This window comes from Strix uralensis, chromosome 4 (assembly GCF_047716275.1).
Source record: "Strix uralensis isolate ZFMK-TIS-50842 chromosome 4, bStrUra1, whole genome shotgun sequence".
Taxonomy (NCBI): domain Eukaryota; kingdom Metazoa; phylum Chordata; class Aves; order Strigiformes; family Strigidae; genus Strix; species Strix uralensis.
In genome coordinates this window covers 27,081,393-27,099,770 of record NC_133975.1, presented here as the reverse complement: position 1 = coordinate 27,099,770, position 18,378 = coordinate 27,081,393, and the positions used below count along the sequence as shown (strand labels likewise).

General features: G+C 45.5%; 2 protein-coding genes across 2 annotated transcripts in view; one reads left to right on the top strand and one right to left on the bottom strand.

Moving 5' to 3' along the window:
• Window positions 1-1,201: 1,201 nt before the first annotated feature.
• UCHL1 (ubiquitin C-terminal hydrolase L1) lies at window positions 1,202-6,409 on the bottom strand. The gene is made up of 9 exons (XM_074866060.1): window positions 6,266-6,409; window positions 6,103-6,114; window positions 5,625-5,753; window positions 4,325-4,475; window positions 2,894-2,979; window positions 2,773-2,820; window positions 2,339-2,408; window positions 1,904-1,962; window positions 1,202-1,627 (listed from the first exon to the last, which is right to left on the bottom strand). Exons 1-9 carry the CDS (start codon window positions 6,296-6,298, stop codon window positions 1,541-1,543), a joined length of 675 nt encoding a protein of 224 aa, XP_074722161.1. The 5' UTR covers window positions 6,299-6,409; the 3' UTR covers window positions 1,202-1,540.
• The window catches only part of APBB2 (amyloid beta precursor protein binding family B member 2), a 209,411-nt gene continuing 196,984 nt past the window's right edge, over window positions 5,952-18,378 (top strand). The window contains exon 1 of the mRNA XM_074866044.1: window positions 5,952-6,140. The gene's annotated coding sequence lies outside the window, so the exon portion shown is untranslated. The remainder of the gene's footprint in view (window positions 6,141-18,378) is intronic.

The following is an 18,378-nucleotide window of genomic DNA, read 5'->3' as shown; positions in this document are numbered from 1 at the left end:
TCCACTAACAGGCAGCGTAAGATGCTGTCGTAGATACCAGCAAATGATACATAATTCTCACCAGTAGCTTTCACCTCCCAGCTAACAGAAACTGGAAGAGACTTACAGTCAGAATTGAAATACTCAGCTTCAGCTAATCCTCAGAATTTGGATTAAAATGTCTTGCAAGCCCCTGCTAGCTTCAGCTATCAGGTGATTATATCAGTAACAAGGCCAAATACCAAACCACCTTTAGACCATGCATGGCTTTAATCACAGCTTGTATTTTGAATTAGCCTTCAAAAAAACATGGGAGCCAGGAACAGTTTGCAGCATACACAGAGCACCAGCAACCACCTAAGAACATTAAGTTACCTAGCACCATACAACATGGCTGGAAGGTACAGACTGGGACATACCACCTTAGAAGAAAGGGCCAAGTTGAAGGGTGTTTTTAGCCCTTCTTACAGCTACTTGAGGTATCAACAAGGAGCTGCAGGCAAACAGCAGCTAGACTCAGGTAAGAATGGTTTCCACAGGTCACAGTGGAGGCCAAGGAATATGTAATAAATTATCTTTCTCCCCCTTGAACCTAAAATTTCATTCTGCTATTAAAAATTGATGTAGTGTGGGTTTCTACTTTCTTAGGTCATTTTGCAAGGAACAGGTGGTATAGCCTCTTTCAAGGCCTTCCTAACACAATCACAAGTTAGTAAGTGCATAGGGGCTAGCTAGGGATTGTGTTCAGCATTAGCCAGCAAGTTTTTTAGCTACAAGTAGGGGGGAAAAAAAAAGCCTGTTCTGTTTCCTGTAAGAAAACACCACCAACCAATTCAGTGGGCATTCTGTTGCTTGTACCATTAATACAAACAGCCTCTGTTTAAGAGAAGGCAGCTTTAAGTTGGTATCTGAGTGTTTATCACACTTTACCCCTCCAAAATAAATGTATTCAGGGTGCCAAATTGCAGCTTAAGAGTTTCAGACTGGACATTAGGAAAAAATTCACCAGAAGGGTAGCGCAGCACTGGAACATGTCACCAAGGCAGTGGTGCATCTCTCCATCCCCAGAGGCTTTCAGGATACTAGAAAATTATCCTGCTAACCTGAGGCTGATACTAGTTTTCTACCCGGAAGAGAGCTTTGAGGGTCCTTCTAAATCAAGGTTTACAGAGGATGCCACACAACTCCTTTTGGAGAAAGTTACAGTGATCACATTAGTCCATTCAGTCTTCCAGCAGAACATTTTATTCTCATTAAGGACAAGGAAATATCAACCAACAGCTCAATTAACATGACACAGATTAAACAAGCCCTGTTAAGCATTTTCTACTTAACATGTGAAAAAGAGTCTAAAGACATCTGATGTGTCCAAACTGTTCACATTAAAACTTGAGCTCATCCTTTAGCATAAGCTCAGCTGATGTTGCTCCTGTGTATAGCAAAAGGTGGAAACAATTTAAGTTACCAGAACAGCTGTGTTTAACAAGTACTGAAGCACTGGATTTTAGACTGCATTTACTGGTGTGCTATTAGACTGCTTTCCTTGCATCTCTTCGGAGTCTCAGGCAGACTTGCAGAAAGCCACAGCAGAAAAACGAACTTCTCCTTTTTCACGTTCTGTAAATTGTCTGCAGATCTTAGCAGAATCCTTGGGAAAAAAAAAAAGCTCTTCAGACTACTAGAATACACTTGCTGTAGAGACCAAGTCTTTGTAATCCTCTCTGGGTCCCACCAAGTTACAAGGTCTTGTAGCACCAGCAAATAAATACACTTAACAGGTAGATAGCCCTGTGGCACAATACAACCTCATTACCATGGTATAAGAAGCACCAACTTGTACTGCAAATAGGTACAGCCACTATACACTCTCACCCTTTTACAAGCCTTGTTTTCAGGGAAATAAGCAGCAAGGGAAAAGTCTTACCTTCAATAGCAAGTCATCTGCACTTGTGCCATGGTTTACAGGAAATGGCATACGCCCATCTGTGAAAGAAAGCCTCATCACTCAAGTGTACTTCATATTACTTCTGAATTAGCAAAGTGAGCATAGTAGGCCCAAGAAACAAGTACACACATGAAGATACTTGTTTGTCAGAACAAACTGTCAATACATCGCTTGAGTGAGAAGGGGACCAAGTACTCCCAGCTCTACAGGAGGTGACATGCTTTACAAGAGGGCCTGTGTCTTCAGTGCAACCCACCTTCAGTTAAAATCTTCAAGTGAAGGTACAAATTATGTATTGGCTTAGAGAGCCTCAGCAAACAGCTTAACTAGCACCAAGCATCCAGTCTGAGCCCCCAACACTGCTGTACAGTGTAAGACAGGCCCAGTCCAACTGCAGAGTTCTCAGGACCTTACCCAATTCATACAGATGTCCATCCACATTAACAAACAGGATGAAGTGGAAGTTCAGACTGTTGTCCTCAACCTTAGGAGAGACCATTAGATACATTTGTTAGATTGAAAAAAGCCTAGTACTGCTTGTGACTACAAGACAGAGATGTCAACAACAAAACAGCAAAAGACTAAAAACTTAAGTTCAGCTGAAGAGGTCTCTGCAAGACCTTTACAAGGTCAAGCACCAGAAATCCTGATGTACAGTCACATTTTCAGACTGGGTCTGAAACCAGATTTTCAATCCATGTTTGAGGAAGAAACCCTGCACAAGCATTCACCCATGAGTCACTTATTTCTCCTTCCTTGTGAGTTCTAACAGCTGCCAGACAAAAAAAACTCTATTGCTCTACCACCTTCATTCACCCCTTCTAAGATTTTACACGTTCGCATCTTACCCGACATTGTCCTTCTTGTGCAACCGAATTGTGGACTTCTTGTATAGCCTTAAGAGAAAGCAGAGACAGGTTACTACATCTTTAAGTGCTGATAGCTGTCAACATTTTGTGTAGTTCATACCTTATTATTAGCAAAATGCTTTGCTCTCTCTTCAGGAGACAGATCAGCTGTTTCATCAAGAAACTTCTTCAGGGCAGACCCTTCATCTGCACAAGATGATCAAAGATTTAATTCAGTATAGGTAAAGCATCAGTTACAGTTGAGATGCAGCCCACAGTAATCAATGCTTGCTGCACTAACTAGGAGTCACTGCATTCAGCCTGGAACCATCCCCAGTATAAACATATTGTAACTACCACTTGAAGTCAGCTATTTATCCAGAAGCGGTTAAGAACAATCTACACCAACAGCCAGAGTTCAAGTGCTTCAGGGTACTCTGCATGATTGCCTCGGAACTCACTTTCAAATGGGATTTAGCTTTTCTGATTCCCCCCTTGCAGATTTGGCAGGTGTTCAGTCCTGTTTTGAAGAAATTCAAGAAAGGCGCCAGCTGTAAGGACACTTAAGTATCAACTAACAGAATATGGGTGGGTAAAATTAAGTTGTCATGCTGCCTTCAAACGAACACAGCACTTGCTCATGATAGGCTTACTTTGCTTTTCCAGAACATAAATTAGTAGTGCCGATGCACTGGGTTCTAATCTTACATGAAAGACATGCTGCATCATCACTCATTTCACTCATCAACAGTGTGTTATTTCAGAGAATCCCTTCAAGAAGAGTAAAGCAAAGCTACTCTCATTTAGCCTTCTTTATGTGTTTTCCTTTGTACAAGAAGGAATTCCACACCACCCAAAGGGTTCAAGTTCTCTTGGAAGAATGAAAGTAAGTTATAATTTGCAGATCTCTAGTCTCTGAATAATAAAATATTTCCTGGACTCAATGACAACCCCTTTTTGACAAGAACTTGTAATCCTATTTCGTAGGAGTTTCCAGCCACCAGTTGCCTAAACCAGTTTTATCTTTTTCTATAGGAAGAGAACCATCAAAACTACTCCCTCTGCAAGAAAAGTCTACTTACAGATTCTTCTCATCCTATACTACCTTCCCTGCAGAAAAGATAACATGTTTTAGACTGATTTACAGGCTACCATGAGCAAGTCTGTTTACATTAGACATAAGTGGCACAAAGAACTTTATCTCTTCAGTTGACATCGACACCAATGTCAATAGCTACTTCTGAACAGGATACTTCCTAATCACAAAAGCTTTGGCCTGTCCTACTTGTGCCCTTTTCCTCTTGCATCACTCACTAGAATGATACCTCTGCCAATAGGAGCCAAAGTACATTCCCTTCTGTGATTCATGCAGTAGGTGAGACCACAAGCCCCTCTCCAAGAGCTGAAAGACCCACTTACCAACTGAAGCAGTACAACATGCCTTAAGTTTGGCTTGCGTGAAAGCCCCAGGTGTCTCCAATAGCCCATACCCACTCAATCTTCCTGTCATAAAAAGATGGAAATTCAAGCACTTCAAAACATTCATACTCACCAAGCTTCAGTTTGTCTTTATTATTAGCAACTGCATGTATCAGACCAATTGTCCCACAGGAGTTACTGACTGTCTGCTTCAGGAAATACACCTTGGAACTGATTTCTTGGTCCTTTATTTTCTCAGTCTGTTGTTTCCTGAAGTTCTCATGCTGTAAACATGTAACCGTTTTAAGCATTTCATCACAGTGATATCTTTTTATTGTGCAAACTACTAGACAAATGAGTTGTACAGGAGAATCAATACCAGAACTGGACAAAGGTTTACCCAGAAAGTCATCTTTGTGGCACAGGTCCAGTAAAGCATCCTATGTCTACACTGGATGCAGGCCAAGTCTTAATGCACTACCTGCATGACTCAGTCATATCCAAAGGCACTGTTCTTAGCCTCTCCATCTGTTCTGTAGGCTGGCAATAGCTTGGGGTGGGAAATCATATAATGGATAGGCTCTTTTATATCCTCTTTCAATTGTTTTGGTCCATTTAATGAGACTACTCAGCATGTCTCTGCAATAGTTTGCCTTTGTACCTTCAGGTTACTTCCCTTCATGAACCCCTCCCCATCAGAACAATGTATAGACCCGTCACTACCGAAAGGCTGTAATCTTTCCTTTAAAGAATCTGTTAAATATACAATATTTCAAAGTCTCTCCTCATCTACTTTCTTAGCATCAATTGAATTAAATGGATTAATCATACAGAAGCAGTTTAGGCCTCTCCAGATGCAATGATTCAGCACAGCAGCAGAATTGGTATTTCTCACACTCAAGACTGCTCATGTTTTTTCCTCAGTCTGATGCACAAAACAAAGCATAAGAGCAGTACTGAAGTAAGAGGTCTTATATTGTTGCTCAGTTCATTTTAATTGAGGCTGGGGCCAAGCACCCAGCATGTACTACCCACCACCCACCTACAGCCCCAGCGCAAGCCAAACCCACTCCCAACCGTCTGATGCTTGCAGAGATGTCTGATGCTTGCAGAGATGACAAAGGCACACCCCTGGCAGCAGCCAACCTACCCACTGTCAGCCAGCAGGTACAGACATTGCTGCTGACAACACCCTGCTTCTTACTCCAAGGACATCTGGGCCAGACACGGCCTAGCTGCCCTACTCGGGGGGACAGCAGAAACCCCACACGGCGCCAGCCCTCACGCAGCATGGGGGCAGCCACAGGCTCCGTGCGTGGTCCCAGCCCACCCAGCCGCTGCCTCCGGGGCTGCAGCCCAGAGGGTCTGTAAAGGAGAGCGGTCCAGGGGGGACACAACAGCCGCCCCCCGGGAGCACCCCGCTCACCACCCACCTGTTCGGTGAGGGGGAACAGCAGGAGCAGGGCGCAGGCCGGGGCCGGCACGGCGCCCAGTGCCTCCTCCTCGAAGCCCAGCACGTCCACGAAGCGCCAGCCGGGTCCCACCCCGAGGCGGGTCAGCACCTGCACGGGGCACAGCGAGCGGTGGCACGGCCGCGACATCCCCCCCCGACCCGCCCCTCACGGTGAGGCCCGGCCACCGCCCCCCCACCCCCCCGCCAGTGACACAGCACAACGCGCGGCACCACGGCGCCACCTGCCGGCCGCGCCCAGGCGCCGCCGCCGCCGCCCGCCCGGCCGAGGGGGCGCCCCCGGGGGAGGGCGCGGCCTCTGCGCCGCTCCGCAGGTGCGGCCGCGCCCCGCGCCGCGGTACCGCTCCGCGCCGCTCCAGCAGGCGCTGCCCCGGCAGGGCGGGATGCCCAAGGGTGGAGGGAGAAGAGGCGACGCCCGCCGGCCCGCGGCGGAGACTCACTTTGTTCAGCATCTGAAAGACAATGCGCGGGGAGAGGGGTGAGTGCCGCGGACAGACGGCGCCCCACCACCCGCCCGCCCCCGGCCCCATCCCGCGGCCCCCGGCCCCATCCCGCGGCCCCCGGCCCCATCCCGCGGCCCCCTCCCCGCCGGCCCTCGCGCACCTCGGGGTTGATCTCCATAGGCTGCCAGGCCATGGCTGCAGGGGAGCCGGGAAGAAGGCGGCAGGCTGCGCCCCAGGCACGACGATGTCCCCCGCAACACCACACGAGCAACCCCCCACGGCCGTCGACGCTGCAACGCGGAGCCGCCCACCCGGCTCTTATATAGGGGCGGGCTGGCCCACTCCTCTCCGCGGCGGGGGGAGAGGGAGGAGCAGGGCACAACCAAAGCGCGGGGGGCGCGGGGATGCCAGCCGGGGCGGGCGGTTCCGCTGCGGAGAGAAGGGCCCGCGGAGGCGGGGGGGGGTCCGGTGTCGGGGAGGGGGGGCGGGGGAGAGCCCGGCCGGGGCTGCGGGGGGGTCGGGGGCACTGCCCGACCCCGAGCCCCGCTGCCTCCGCGCGAGCGGGGCGCGGCCGGCGGCGGGGAGGACCCCGGCCCGCCTTACGTCGGTGTGGAGAAGGTGCTAGAAACGGCGGGGCTGAGGTGGCAGCCGCGGCCTCCTGCCCTGCCCTGCCCCTGCCCTGCCCCTCGCGGGGCCGGGCAGCGCTGCCGGCGGGGACAAGCGACAGACATCACCGAGGGTAACGTGTTATTCCACCGCCATCAGCCCAGCTCCAGAGCTGTGTTTATCCTGAAAGCGTGTCTGCAGTTTTGTGCCTGAACGCTCCCTAAGCATTGGACCCTGCTGTATGTGTACTGCACGAAAGTATACCATGTTCTGATATTCAACATAAGCATTAGATACCATTTCAAAAATTTAAGTATGATTATAAAACTGTCACAAAAGTCACCTGTCTGCTGATTGCATCTCTGCAATTTGAACCAATTCCTGAACCAGTCCAATGGAGCTGGTTATAAAATATTGGGCTTTTAATCTTTTATTCATGACCTGACAGTTTCTCCACACAATGTTTTCAGACTAGAACATCTCTGAACAGGGAAACAAAATCAACCTACTTGAAATACTAGAAGTCAGTGGAGTCCAAACAGCTTTTCAGATTTTACTGGTAAGGAGCCAGAGGGGAGCCTTGTGGATAACCAAGAGATGCTTCACAGTTATCTTTCAAACAATGCAAACGCTGAACAAAGTAGCTGAATGTCTGCAGTCTGTTTGCTTTTAATGACTTTCTTCCTTTGGTTTTCCACCCAGTTTCAGAGTGATTTGGACCCCAGTGCAGGAAAATTTCTAAGTACCTGCCTAATTTCAAGCAGGGAATCATTTACATCAGGTGGTTGCACACATGTTTTTGAACTGAGACCTCATGAACTCCTAGGGAAAGAAGCTTACAGTTTAATCTTTGAAATGTAGTCATAAAAGGTTCAAGATAGAGTGTCACATTGGTTCTACCTGTAACAGGACTTAGTGAACAAAAGACAGGATAGCAAGGAGGGTTTTGTATTTTATGGACAAGCTGCTATGCTTCCAGGCAGGATAGAGCCTTGAGCAACCTGGACTGATCTCGCAGCTGATTGTGCTTTGAGCAGGAGGTTGGTCTAGAGACATCCTGGGAGCCCTTCCAACCTGAAGTATCCCGTGATCCTGCAATTCAGTCTATCACAGTAAAGGGAAGAGCAGTACACACTGTTCAAAACTAAAGACTTTCAGGGAGGATGGGGAGAAGTTTGACAGTAAATGACAGTATCATTTATTTCTGTTTTTTCCCCTTACACGTAGGCTGAAAACAGTCACTGATACCTATAAGCAAGCTAAAAATGACCCAAAATATTTATTCTATGTATAGTATCTTTGACTGTCTTTCCTTTTGTGATCAACTCTTCATGAACTGTAAGATGCGAGTATAGCAAAGCAACTTGAATGAACAAGTATGATGCTAATAGTCTGTGATACAATGGTAGGAGAGACTGCATGCAGCTCCTCTGAGAGGATGGCAAAGCATGTATCTTGCAGCCTACAAAAGAGAAGGCTAAAAATGGCAAGAAAAATCCTATTTCTGAATTGCTCAGTGGCAAATGGTGGTTATAACTTCAGCCTGCCTCAGAGCAATGATGCCGCTCAGATCCCTATGTTACAGAGCCATCCCTGGGATGGCGCCTGTGTCTAGGCTGTCAAGGGGGACTGCAAACAGCTGTTTCGGTCTCTGCGTGCCATGAGCAGCATACAGGGACCATAGCAGCAGTGATCATTTCTAAGGAAGAATCTGCCAAGTCTATCAATAAATTAATTTTAAATAAACAGTAAGCATAACAAGACAAGACTGCTAAAATAAAGATGCCTGCCTCTGGAAAGTCATGTAAAAAGTGAGTGCTGTGTCATATCCAGTCCCCATCTACCTCCTTGCAAAGAGGAAGTCTCTGGACCATCTTTCTTCAGTGCAGGTAGATGTACATAGCACATTCAATCCCATTATTGCAATAAAATCGAGTAACCAGAAGTGGTGACTGGAAATACTTGTGAACTTCCTGCATTGTCCAAATGTAATAGTACTTGTGGTGTTACAACACTGTCTGCAAGTAAAGCTTTTGCTCAGATGTCTAATCTAGAATGAGAGTATAGAAAAATCTTTGCTACTTATATAACCTTGTGTCAGATTTTGTTCTCTTAAATGGAGGACTCAGTGGTAATACTTTCTCTCCATGTTTCAATTGAAGGTTAATGTAAAGAAGAACTAGACCTAAAATGAAGTGCTTTTTCTGAATTCAGAAGATCTCCTAACAAAAGTAGCTATGAAAAGCAGGTGGTGTAGGAGACAAAGGTGGCCTTAGACAATGCAGAGCTCCTGAAATGGAAGCTGAGGTTGTAAACTAGAAAATAATTTTCCTATTCTCCTGCCAAAATCTAAGCCTTGAGGCAATCAAAGTCCCCATCTTCAGCAGTACTATCCACACCTGCCAAGCAAAAACCAGAGACCTGTGCCTTTCTTCATTTTCTATTAATATGACTCACTTCCCAAAAGAAGGACCCCAAACCCATTCCTGGAAATTTCCTTAATTCCCTACTCCCTACTTCCTGAGCAAACAACTGGTATCTGTAGCTGGCTGGTAGTGCCCAGGGCAGCAGGATGCAGGTACATGGTGGTGCAGGCACAGGAACCCATTACTGCACATCACCGTTCTCCTGGTAACTGCCCATTTGCACTTACCCTACAGTGAGTTGGAGGTATTTGAGATTACTGTGATTACTTACTCCTAAGTACGTCTGCTGATTTGGGGGCTAAATCCTGCCTGAGGGCAGTTATGATAGCTCAGTTACATCATAGTAGTGTGCTTGAGAGAGGTCAACTTATACAGAAATGCAGCATCCTTAAAGAGCTGCTAGAACTACTTTTGCCTAAGGCCAGTCCTGAAAAGTCATAGCGTAACTAAGGTAATATCCATCCATCTATTGCAGGGACTTTTAGGGTGCCTTTATAATCAGCAGTGAGAAGAAGAAATTTGAGAGCATGAATGGGTGGAGCAAATAGAGATGTTAGCTTTGGACTGAGACAAATTGTGCTCTAGAAACACTAGTTTCTCTCCCTTGACTATAAAGGGAGCTTGTGGGATCCAGTTCAGGTGTAGAGGTCTGCAGTGGGGACGCCAGCTTTTAGATGGATGAATCCAACCGTAACTGTCTGGTGATGAGAGAAGAATACATATTTTTACCTTTCAACGCACCATAACTAATGTTATGATAATGTATGATAGAGTATGCATTATGGCATATAGCAAGGACAGACTTTATTTCTGGTTTGGAAATTCCCAGTAGTCAGTAGGACTGCCATAAGCCTGCTGAGGCAAGCCACGGTCCACAAGGACTACACAGGCATAACTTACTGAAAGCATGACAGGCTTTCAGCCTGGTAGATACGTGCTATGAAGCAAGACAATTTCCCATCATTTAGCAACTAGTATGCAGTAGGTAACTGGAAAGCTAATAAAACATTGTCTTTAAGTTCCACCACTAACATTTTCCATGTTAGTGTATCTACACGTCTATGTCTGTAGTATTGCAAAAGACAGATGTAAGGGAATCACCCCAACTACATTTGCATATAGGTTCCACCAAGTGAATAGATTATATTCTCTCTGGCACTGCTGTACCACTATCCCTGCTGTCCAGCTATACCACCAAATGTGTATAGCTTTTCCAAAATAAAAAATTGGTATTAGCCAAAGAAAGCCTTTCATCCAGATTAGATGCTGGAGACAGTCTTACATGTTGTGGGTTAACCAAAGTAGGCAGCTAAGCTCCATCCAGCTGCTTATTTACTCTCCCCAGCGGGATGGGAGAACAAACCTGTGGGTTGAGATACAGACAGTTTAATAAGCAAAGGGAGGGGGGGAAAGAAAAAAACAACAACCAAGTGATGCAAAAAGCAATCATTCACCACCAGCCCACCAATGCCCAGCTGGTCCCTGAGCTACAGCCCCCCCAGAAAACTGTCCCCCCACTTTTATTGCTGAGCATGATGCCATGTGGTCTGGGATATCCCTTGGGTCAGCTGGGGTCAGCAGTCCCAACTTCTTGTGCACGCCCAGCCTGCTGGCTGTAGGGACAGCATGAGAAACAGAAGCGGCCTTGATGCCATGCTCAGCAATAGCTAAAGCATTGGTGTGTTATCAGCACTGTTTTGGTCACAGATACAAAACACAGCACCATGCCAAGCTGCTATGGAGAAGATTAACTCCATCCCAGCCAGAACCTGTACACTGTGTCACAGGGTACCAAACATAAAACATGAGAAACATATCTGAGGCCAGTGCAGGGACAGTGGGTGTCAGGGACCTGTGTAAGGCAGTAACAGCCCCCTTCTCTTCAGGTAAATTGTCTGGAGCACAGCAGTAATTCCTGCGTGTGAGTGCCCCAGCCTTTAATAAGAAGATCAGAGGGATCAAAAGGGCAAGCACCAATGACTTCTTTTATAGAGGGCCTGGTGTCAATGAAAGCTTTGAGCAGGAAGAGGGGTGTGTGTTTGTTTCTGAATTACAGCCAGGTTGATTTAAATACTTGTGTGAGGAGTCTCGGTGACTGCAGCCCAGCACTGTGAGGCAACTTAAGTCCAGTCACCGGTCAGCACCTGGCTGTCAACAGTTGCTCTCCAGGTCCACGGGCCAGGAGCTCTGGGCTAAAATGTTTCAAACATCAAGCTGGAGTAAGACCAGGAAGTGAAAGAAATTCAGAGCAGCTCAGAGCTGAATTGGGATGGGGGAAAAAACCTGTATCTTTCTTCAGTTAATGTAGAGGTTGGAAAAGTTAGGTTCTCCTATCCCCTTCTCCATAAGGAGGGGATGTTTTGACTAGAAGATGTAATGACTAAGGACTGCTGAGGTGGAGACATGCTGAAGAATGTGAACTCTGGGGCTGACCTGTGATGAAGCTCAGCTGAAGAGAGGTAACACTGAAGCTATGCAGATGAAAGGGTCAGGCTGATGAGAAGGGCTGCTCTGCCAAGGACTGCCTTTGCGTGTATTGACTGCCAGCAATGACTCTACAATTGCTCTGAACTACAGCCAAGTCCTCCAGCATGTAAAAAACAAACTCTGCAGAATGCAATGGCTCTTCTGGAAGTCTGTAGGTGGAAGTGTTAAAGTGCTAAAATATAGCTTTGAAGGCCTGCCTTGACAGTTGCAGTTCTGAAGAGTGTGGCCATGGTTTTCTTGAATTCAGATCTGTCTGGCAGGATGCTTAAGATTCTTCACCTAGTTCCTCTGCAAAATCACATTCAACATATGGTGATGGTGTCTATCAGAGGCATACCAATAGTATGCTTTGTTTCATGGTAGAAGTAGGACAAGCAGAGAGTGACTCCATTCTCCTTCCACAAAGAAAGGCAGGAGGGATATCATTGTTGACAAGGGTGTCTTAATTTCCAATGAAATTATATACTATCTGCTTTTACTTGATATGAAAGCTTGCGAGCCTTGTCTCGATGGATAAGGAAGACAATATATTATCACCTGGGCAATCAGCATGTGTCTCCTTTCCCTCAAATGCTTTCTTTGGTGATGTTAGCAAGCCACCTTTTTTCCTCTACAGGCAAGAACAATCCATCTTTCTAGTCTAGTCTAGTAGAGGAGAACAATCCCTCCTTTCTTCTGTCTTTGTTTTGTTAATTTATACATTCTTGGGATTAGTGCTTTTATTTAGAGAGGTAAAATATACATCTCAAGTAAGAGGACCTCATTTTTGCAATGTTTTAGTGTAATACATGTAATAGCTAATAATAATGAATCTAATTTTGATGCAGCACTTGGATGATCTGTGATAAGGATTTACATCCCTACTTAACATTTTCATCCAGTCAATGCGTTCCTCAGATTAACAGGCACAAAAGAAAACAAGGTGAGCCATGTTGAATTAAACTATTGGTTGCGAGAGACGTAAGTAGCAGCACTTGACTCTTGCAGTACACTCTCTTGTAACACACCGTGCCTCTTCCCAAGTGCTGTGTTGTGCCAGGCCATCCTGGGGTGACCCCAGTCCACTTCTCCCCTGCAGTCTTCAGTTTCTTCAGTCACAACTTAATTAGCAAACCCTATCTTTAGACTTGCTTTTGAATCCTCATCAACCATACATAGCACCCAGAAAGCACTCACAGCCTCTCCTCTGGGATTGCTAGAAAAGTTTACCTTCAGTAGGCTGAGTTTTTTGTGAAAAAAAAATAGGCCGCTCCAAATAATCTCCTGAGCACTATCCACTCTTAAACTGGAGGAGAGTAGGGGAAAAAAGAAGAGAGCTGAGGAATGTTGTCAGTCAGCTGAAAGGATATCAAGACAGTGACTCACTAGTACTTTTAAGGTGGTAGAGATGCACTTCCTCAGGTGTAGGGGGTGCTGAGGGAAAAGCATGGGCCACCTCCCAAATACCTCTTTACATCAGTGGTCTCCATCCTCAAGAATGAAACCTTTTCAGGGAAAGGACAGAATATATGCCTTAGGGAGCTGCTAAGGAGGGACCTAACTTCTGGACCAAGTCTGTTATCACCTGTGGTCTCTTTACATGCTAGTGTGGCTTTGGTGTTTCTTGGGGGAATGTGAGGAGAAAATGAAAAAATTGGCTTGCCTGCTGTTGGATGAAGAAGGGAGAGGTAGGGCTCTGCCAGAAAGGAATAGCAAGAGCTTTCATGTCTGTTGCAAAAAAAAAAAGGAGCTCTTCCTGCTTTCATGACAACAGAGGCACCTGCAGACAAGGACTCTCACGTGAAGGGGGTTTACTGTGAAATGTTGTCACTCCTCCAGTTCAGCAGCACAAACCATCTCACGCTATGTCCTGGAAGTCAGCTTATCTTCTTTTGGGGGGAGGGAAGAGGGGATGGGCATTGACCCAGATGTAAAAGACATTCCTTAGTCCTGTCTTTTTTATGCAAATGAAGGCCTTTAGCAGAATTTAAAGTTGAAATCAGTTCACTTGAAATCAGTGAACAAAGCCACATCATAAAAAAATAAAGTGCTGTTTAGCTAACTCAGCCACAGAATCCTAAAAGTTGCTTGCTTTGTTACAGACATCCATGTGGTCCTGTATTCTTGCTGTATCATATGAGTAGTCTTCTGGTGAAATGTTTCCAGCTGATTCTTATATACATGTTCACCCCCACCTATACAAATTCTGAAATAAGGAGTGCTGGGCTCAGAATTTTCTCTGAAAAATGTCTTAGGTAGTACAAGCCAACCTGAACTCCTATACATCAACAGGGACATGCATACCACACATTTACAGCAACTTGTGCTAAAGGATTTACTTCCTCATCCACATGTGCACACTCTGGAGAAGTGTGGGGATTTTGTTTTTAATTAGAGGAGTGCCCTGAAGTAAAGCCTCAGCCGCAGACAGTTTGTGTGGAGTTCTTCTGTTAGAGCTATTTCACCTGAGGAGCGATGTTGGCACAGAGCTGCTGCCAGTCCAGTAAGAGAAGCCAAGAGCCTGAGTTCCCTGGATTGCCCTGAGACCTGCCTGCCTATCTAGTCCTGTTCTGAAGTGGGCTGGCTGTGTGGGACTGCATGGGAAAGACATTTTCTTCATCTGAGCCAGTCCCAAACTACCTCCTCTTCATCACTCCTAAGGCCTATGGCATATCTTAGAGTTCCTAGCCAGTGTGTGTATATATATATTTATATATATGTATGTATGTTTGGTGTGCAGCTCTGGCAGGCTGGTGACTCAGAAGTGACTCAAGGTAGCACAGCTCTGACTCTTTCTCAGTGTGACCATGGTAGACATAAAGCCTCACAGACCTAGATCTGAGCTGCTCTTGCTTCTCTACTCTCTAACAGCATGTAGAAGCATTAAACAATCCCTGAGTCATGCTAGCAGAATTCAGGATGTGCTTTTTAGCCACTCAGATCTCCAAAGTCTCGCTATACCAATTCCTATGTTAATTACAAATTAACAGTAGCTGTTCACTTGTACTTATAAAACAAGGCTTTGATTTCAAAATGTGTAAGAATGGAAGACTTAACCCCACATTAATAACCACTTTCCAGAAGTACATCTGGCAGAACGTAACCCTTTCGTTAAGTTTTAATTCTGTCACAAAGTGTTTTACACATGGTGACCACCCAGTGTATTGCTAATGCAAAGCAGTTGTGTTGTACGTGCTGGTGCTGCTCTTACCAGCTGGGAGATGCAGCAGTATGGGGGCCCAGCCGCTCTGACACTGCTGCAGATGTCGCCAGTGGAAGGTTATTAGTCTTGGCTCAACATTAAAAACACAGTGAAACAAGCCCAGTCGGGAAATATCACCCCTTCCAGGCATGCCTTTGCCCTGAGCCACTCTCAGAGCCTAACTCTATAGGGGCTCCTGTGTGTCTTCAGAGGCTGGTTTCAGAGCATCCAGAGTGGGGAGAAAGGGAGGCTTTCCTCCCACTCTGCTCCAGGAATCTTTCCACAATATACAAGGAGAGTATTTCCCACTCCCCCACCTTCAGAGAAATGTTTCGCCAGTGTTTGTCACTGATGGAGAAACTGTTTTTCTGAAGATTGGTTTAACAAGCACTGTTCTGAAGTATTTACCCAAAGCACATGTGGGTAAGAACACCATCGTTTGGCCCTTGAGCCTAATCGTTTTAGCAGAGGTGTTTAGCTTACGAATGTGCATGGTGAAGCAAATCCCTGTCTCAGTGGAGAAGAATATTTAGATGGTGAGGGAAACTACACTATGGATCAGAAAAACAATGGGACTGTATCACGTTCTGCAGCTGCAAATATAAGCGCAAAACATGCTGCTCTTTCCAGTGTATGTTTATACACGTAGGGCAAAATTCCCATTGAGTGCATTTGCAGCCTGGGCTTTTCTAGCTGTATTTAGGACATTAGACACTGGACTTTTGTCTCTCTTGTTTCAGAGACAAAGCACTGCCCTTCTGTCGTTAGTAAACCTAGCGTTTCCAACTTTATCTTAGCTTTCTACAGCTCTTAATTAACGTGTATTAGTGGATGTTAAGGTATATATATGCATATCTAGCATATGAGTGGGTTAGCCATTCTGGCCTGAGATGTGGGTTTCCTGACTGCCTCTCAGGGAGCTGTACTGCTGCACCATCCTCGCCTGCCCGGCGGGAACCAGAACCAGCAGTGCAGCACTTTCAGGGAAAGCTCCAAGGTGTGAGAGCACCAGGGCTGAAACACAGCAACTGCTGGCAGTGGAGAGGTGTTGGCCTAAAACGTCTAAGCTGTGCTTTATTTTGTACTGTTTGAACAACTGCTTTCTCAAAATAGTTGGAGAGTCAAAGGCAAGCTGTATTGCAAAATCTCTGTTGTATTCCTGTTTCTCAGTTGTAGAAAAATATTGGAGATCTTCGTTTCGGTGCCCATCAGAAAGCAGGGCTATACTTCCAATTTTAAGCAGCCAAGGCAAGAAAATCTAGCTACATGTCAGCTTTGCAAGTGTGACCTATTCTCTTTGACTACGTATAATTACAGGCCTTGCTCTGTGGCAACTTTTGAGTATTTTTGCTCACCAGAGCCACCTAAAACAGTACACAGAGTTTGCTGAAAGGTCAGCTCTGAAAGCACCTACTGCCTTCTAGCAGAGTGTCTAAGCAGCTGGTGTAGCATTTAGAAACCCTGCATTAATAGCAGCTTTTTCTTACAACAGCAGCTTTCCCTTACCTGGCCCCTCCAGCTAGAAGGATGTCCAAACTGGACTGTTTTCCTGCAGTGGTCAGTTGGTATGTTCTCCCATTTCAAATATTGTAATTGTTTGGAAGCTAACACAGTCACCCTGCTCGCCTGCCCCAGAACTTACCTGTAATGATTAAAAAAAATGGGGGTGCCCCTGTCTGGATGAGTGGGTGGGCTAGGTAAACGCATCATGTAAACAAGGAGTTTACGTGCTTGGGGGCCAGACCAGGCTACCTTTCCTTTACCCCACCCATAGGAAATCTCAGTATACTTCCGTATCACAGGCAGAGAAAGCAGAGATCAGAGAATTACACCTCGTTGATATCTGAGAGATCTTTTGTAAGTTACTTTACAGCCATTCCTGGATGCAAGGCTTTGCATTCCTGAAGAGCTAAAAAGAAACTTTGAAATTATCATTCTGCCTTGCTTGGCATGTCAAGAAATCAGCAAACTGCTGGCCTGCAAATTGCTCCAGATTGCACTTCTTCCCATACAGCCTTCGTTAATGTAGTGGTAACGTGCCCGAGATATCTAATGCAGTGGACAGGAGAGGGCTCCCTGAGTATAACAGGAGGCCTCGATTTAGTTCCTGGCTTGATTAAACTACTGGAGTAATCTTACCTGAGACTGGCTCGTGGTTTTTGCGTCTCCTTAAGTAACACAGGGAAGTTCCTCCATGGCAGGATTAGTCTTTCTTTATATGCTTGCCCATGGAGGACTAATGAGACAGGAACCCAAAATAACGGGAGCAATACATGCTTTCACACAGGTCCTGGGAAGCAATGTGTCTGGGGGAGGGGACTGAACCCTCTGAGCATGTTCAAGACCGTAATGAAAAATTACATGCTACAAGTCTAATTCTTAAATCTCCTAGCTGCGTGTGCAATGTGTGGGGTGCTTTTCATTCTTTCTGGAAAATTACTTGATTTAGTATTTTAAGATGGAGGCTTAATGTCACAGCGAGCTGTGTGAGAATGTTAGAGAAACAGTTCTGAAGAAAATTACCATTCTGCTCTAACTGAATTTTCCTAATTAAATTTCTATGTCTTCCTAATTAGATTTCTATGTTAAGCTTGGGTTTAGGATCAATATATTCAGCAAAAGGTTATTTGATGGCGTAGGTTCCTCTGAAATATTAGTTGCACCACTAGATGGTAGCCTTGCTTATTTCAGATTCACCTCTTCCCTACTTTCCTCTGCAGCGAGAAACAAGTTTCTCAAGAGATGGGATCATTGAGTACTTCAGCCTTAAGTAAAAAGCTGGTCTGTAGAAGAAAGCAGGGGAGAAACTATGAACTTCTACCGAGAGAACATTGTGGGGCACGGTCGGTCCCGAAGCAGACCCGTAGCTGGGTGCAGAGGGTTACTTGCCAGTGGAGACTCCTGTGGGCAGTCGTTTCTTGTCGCAAAGTCAGATGGACTTTGACTGAAATAAATTTGCAGTCATAGTTCACACATAGAAACAGCAAGATGATGATGAAATGATTTTGGTATGAGCTGATAATATAGAAAGGCTTCTTTTTTCTTTTTTTTTCCTGTTATGTTTATGAACACTATTTAACGAGAAGTTTGTGTCTTAAGTACAGAGGCGGTAAGTGCTCTGTATCAATTCCTGAAGGCCACAGCTGCAGGAACTATTTCGTTGTACTTGGAAAGTTAACACAACAGAGTGCTCTGAACCAAGAGATCTATATTTGATGAGACTGGCTGAGCCTATGCAAGCAGTACATCCACCTGGAAATGTTTCTGAGAAGTCTGAGTGTATTGAGCGGCTGTCCAATTAGGATGTGTATGAAATTCCTTATTTAGTTTCCTCAACGCTTCATTTTTATGGCTCCGCTTACTACACTGCAATCCGAAGTGCACTATACAGGCTATGTAACTAAATGTTAATCATAATTTTAACCGCATAGTGAAAACCACAATGCAGTGCTTTTACACGTCTCATCAAAGGCATGTGAATTTATGGGTATACTGCCTTGCCATTTCTGTCAGGGAAATATATTAATAGGCTATTCACTAATAATCTTGGGTAACCTGAGAGTTGTCTTGCAT

Coding starts and splice junctions, on each gene's coding strand:
- UCHL1 (XM_074866060.1), bottom strand. CDS start 6,298: ATGGCCTGGCAGCCTATGGAGATCAACCCCGAG. Junction 4,476..5,624: donor TGTTCCCCCTCACCGAACAG/GTGGGTGGTGAG, acceptor ACATGTTTACAG/CATGAGAACTTCAGGAAACA. Junction 2,821..2,893: donor AGCATTTTGCTAATAATAAG/GTATGAACTACA, acceptor CTTTCTCTTAAG/GCTATACAAGAAGTCCACAA.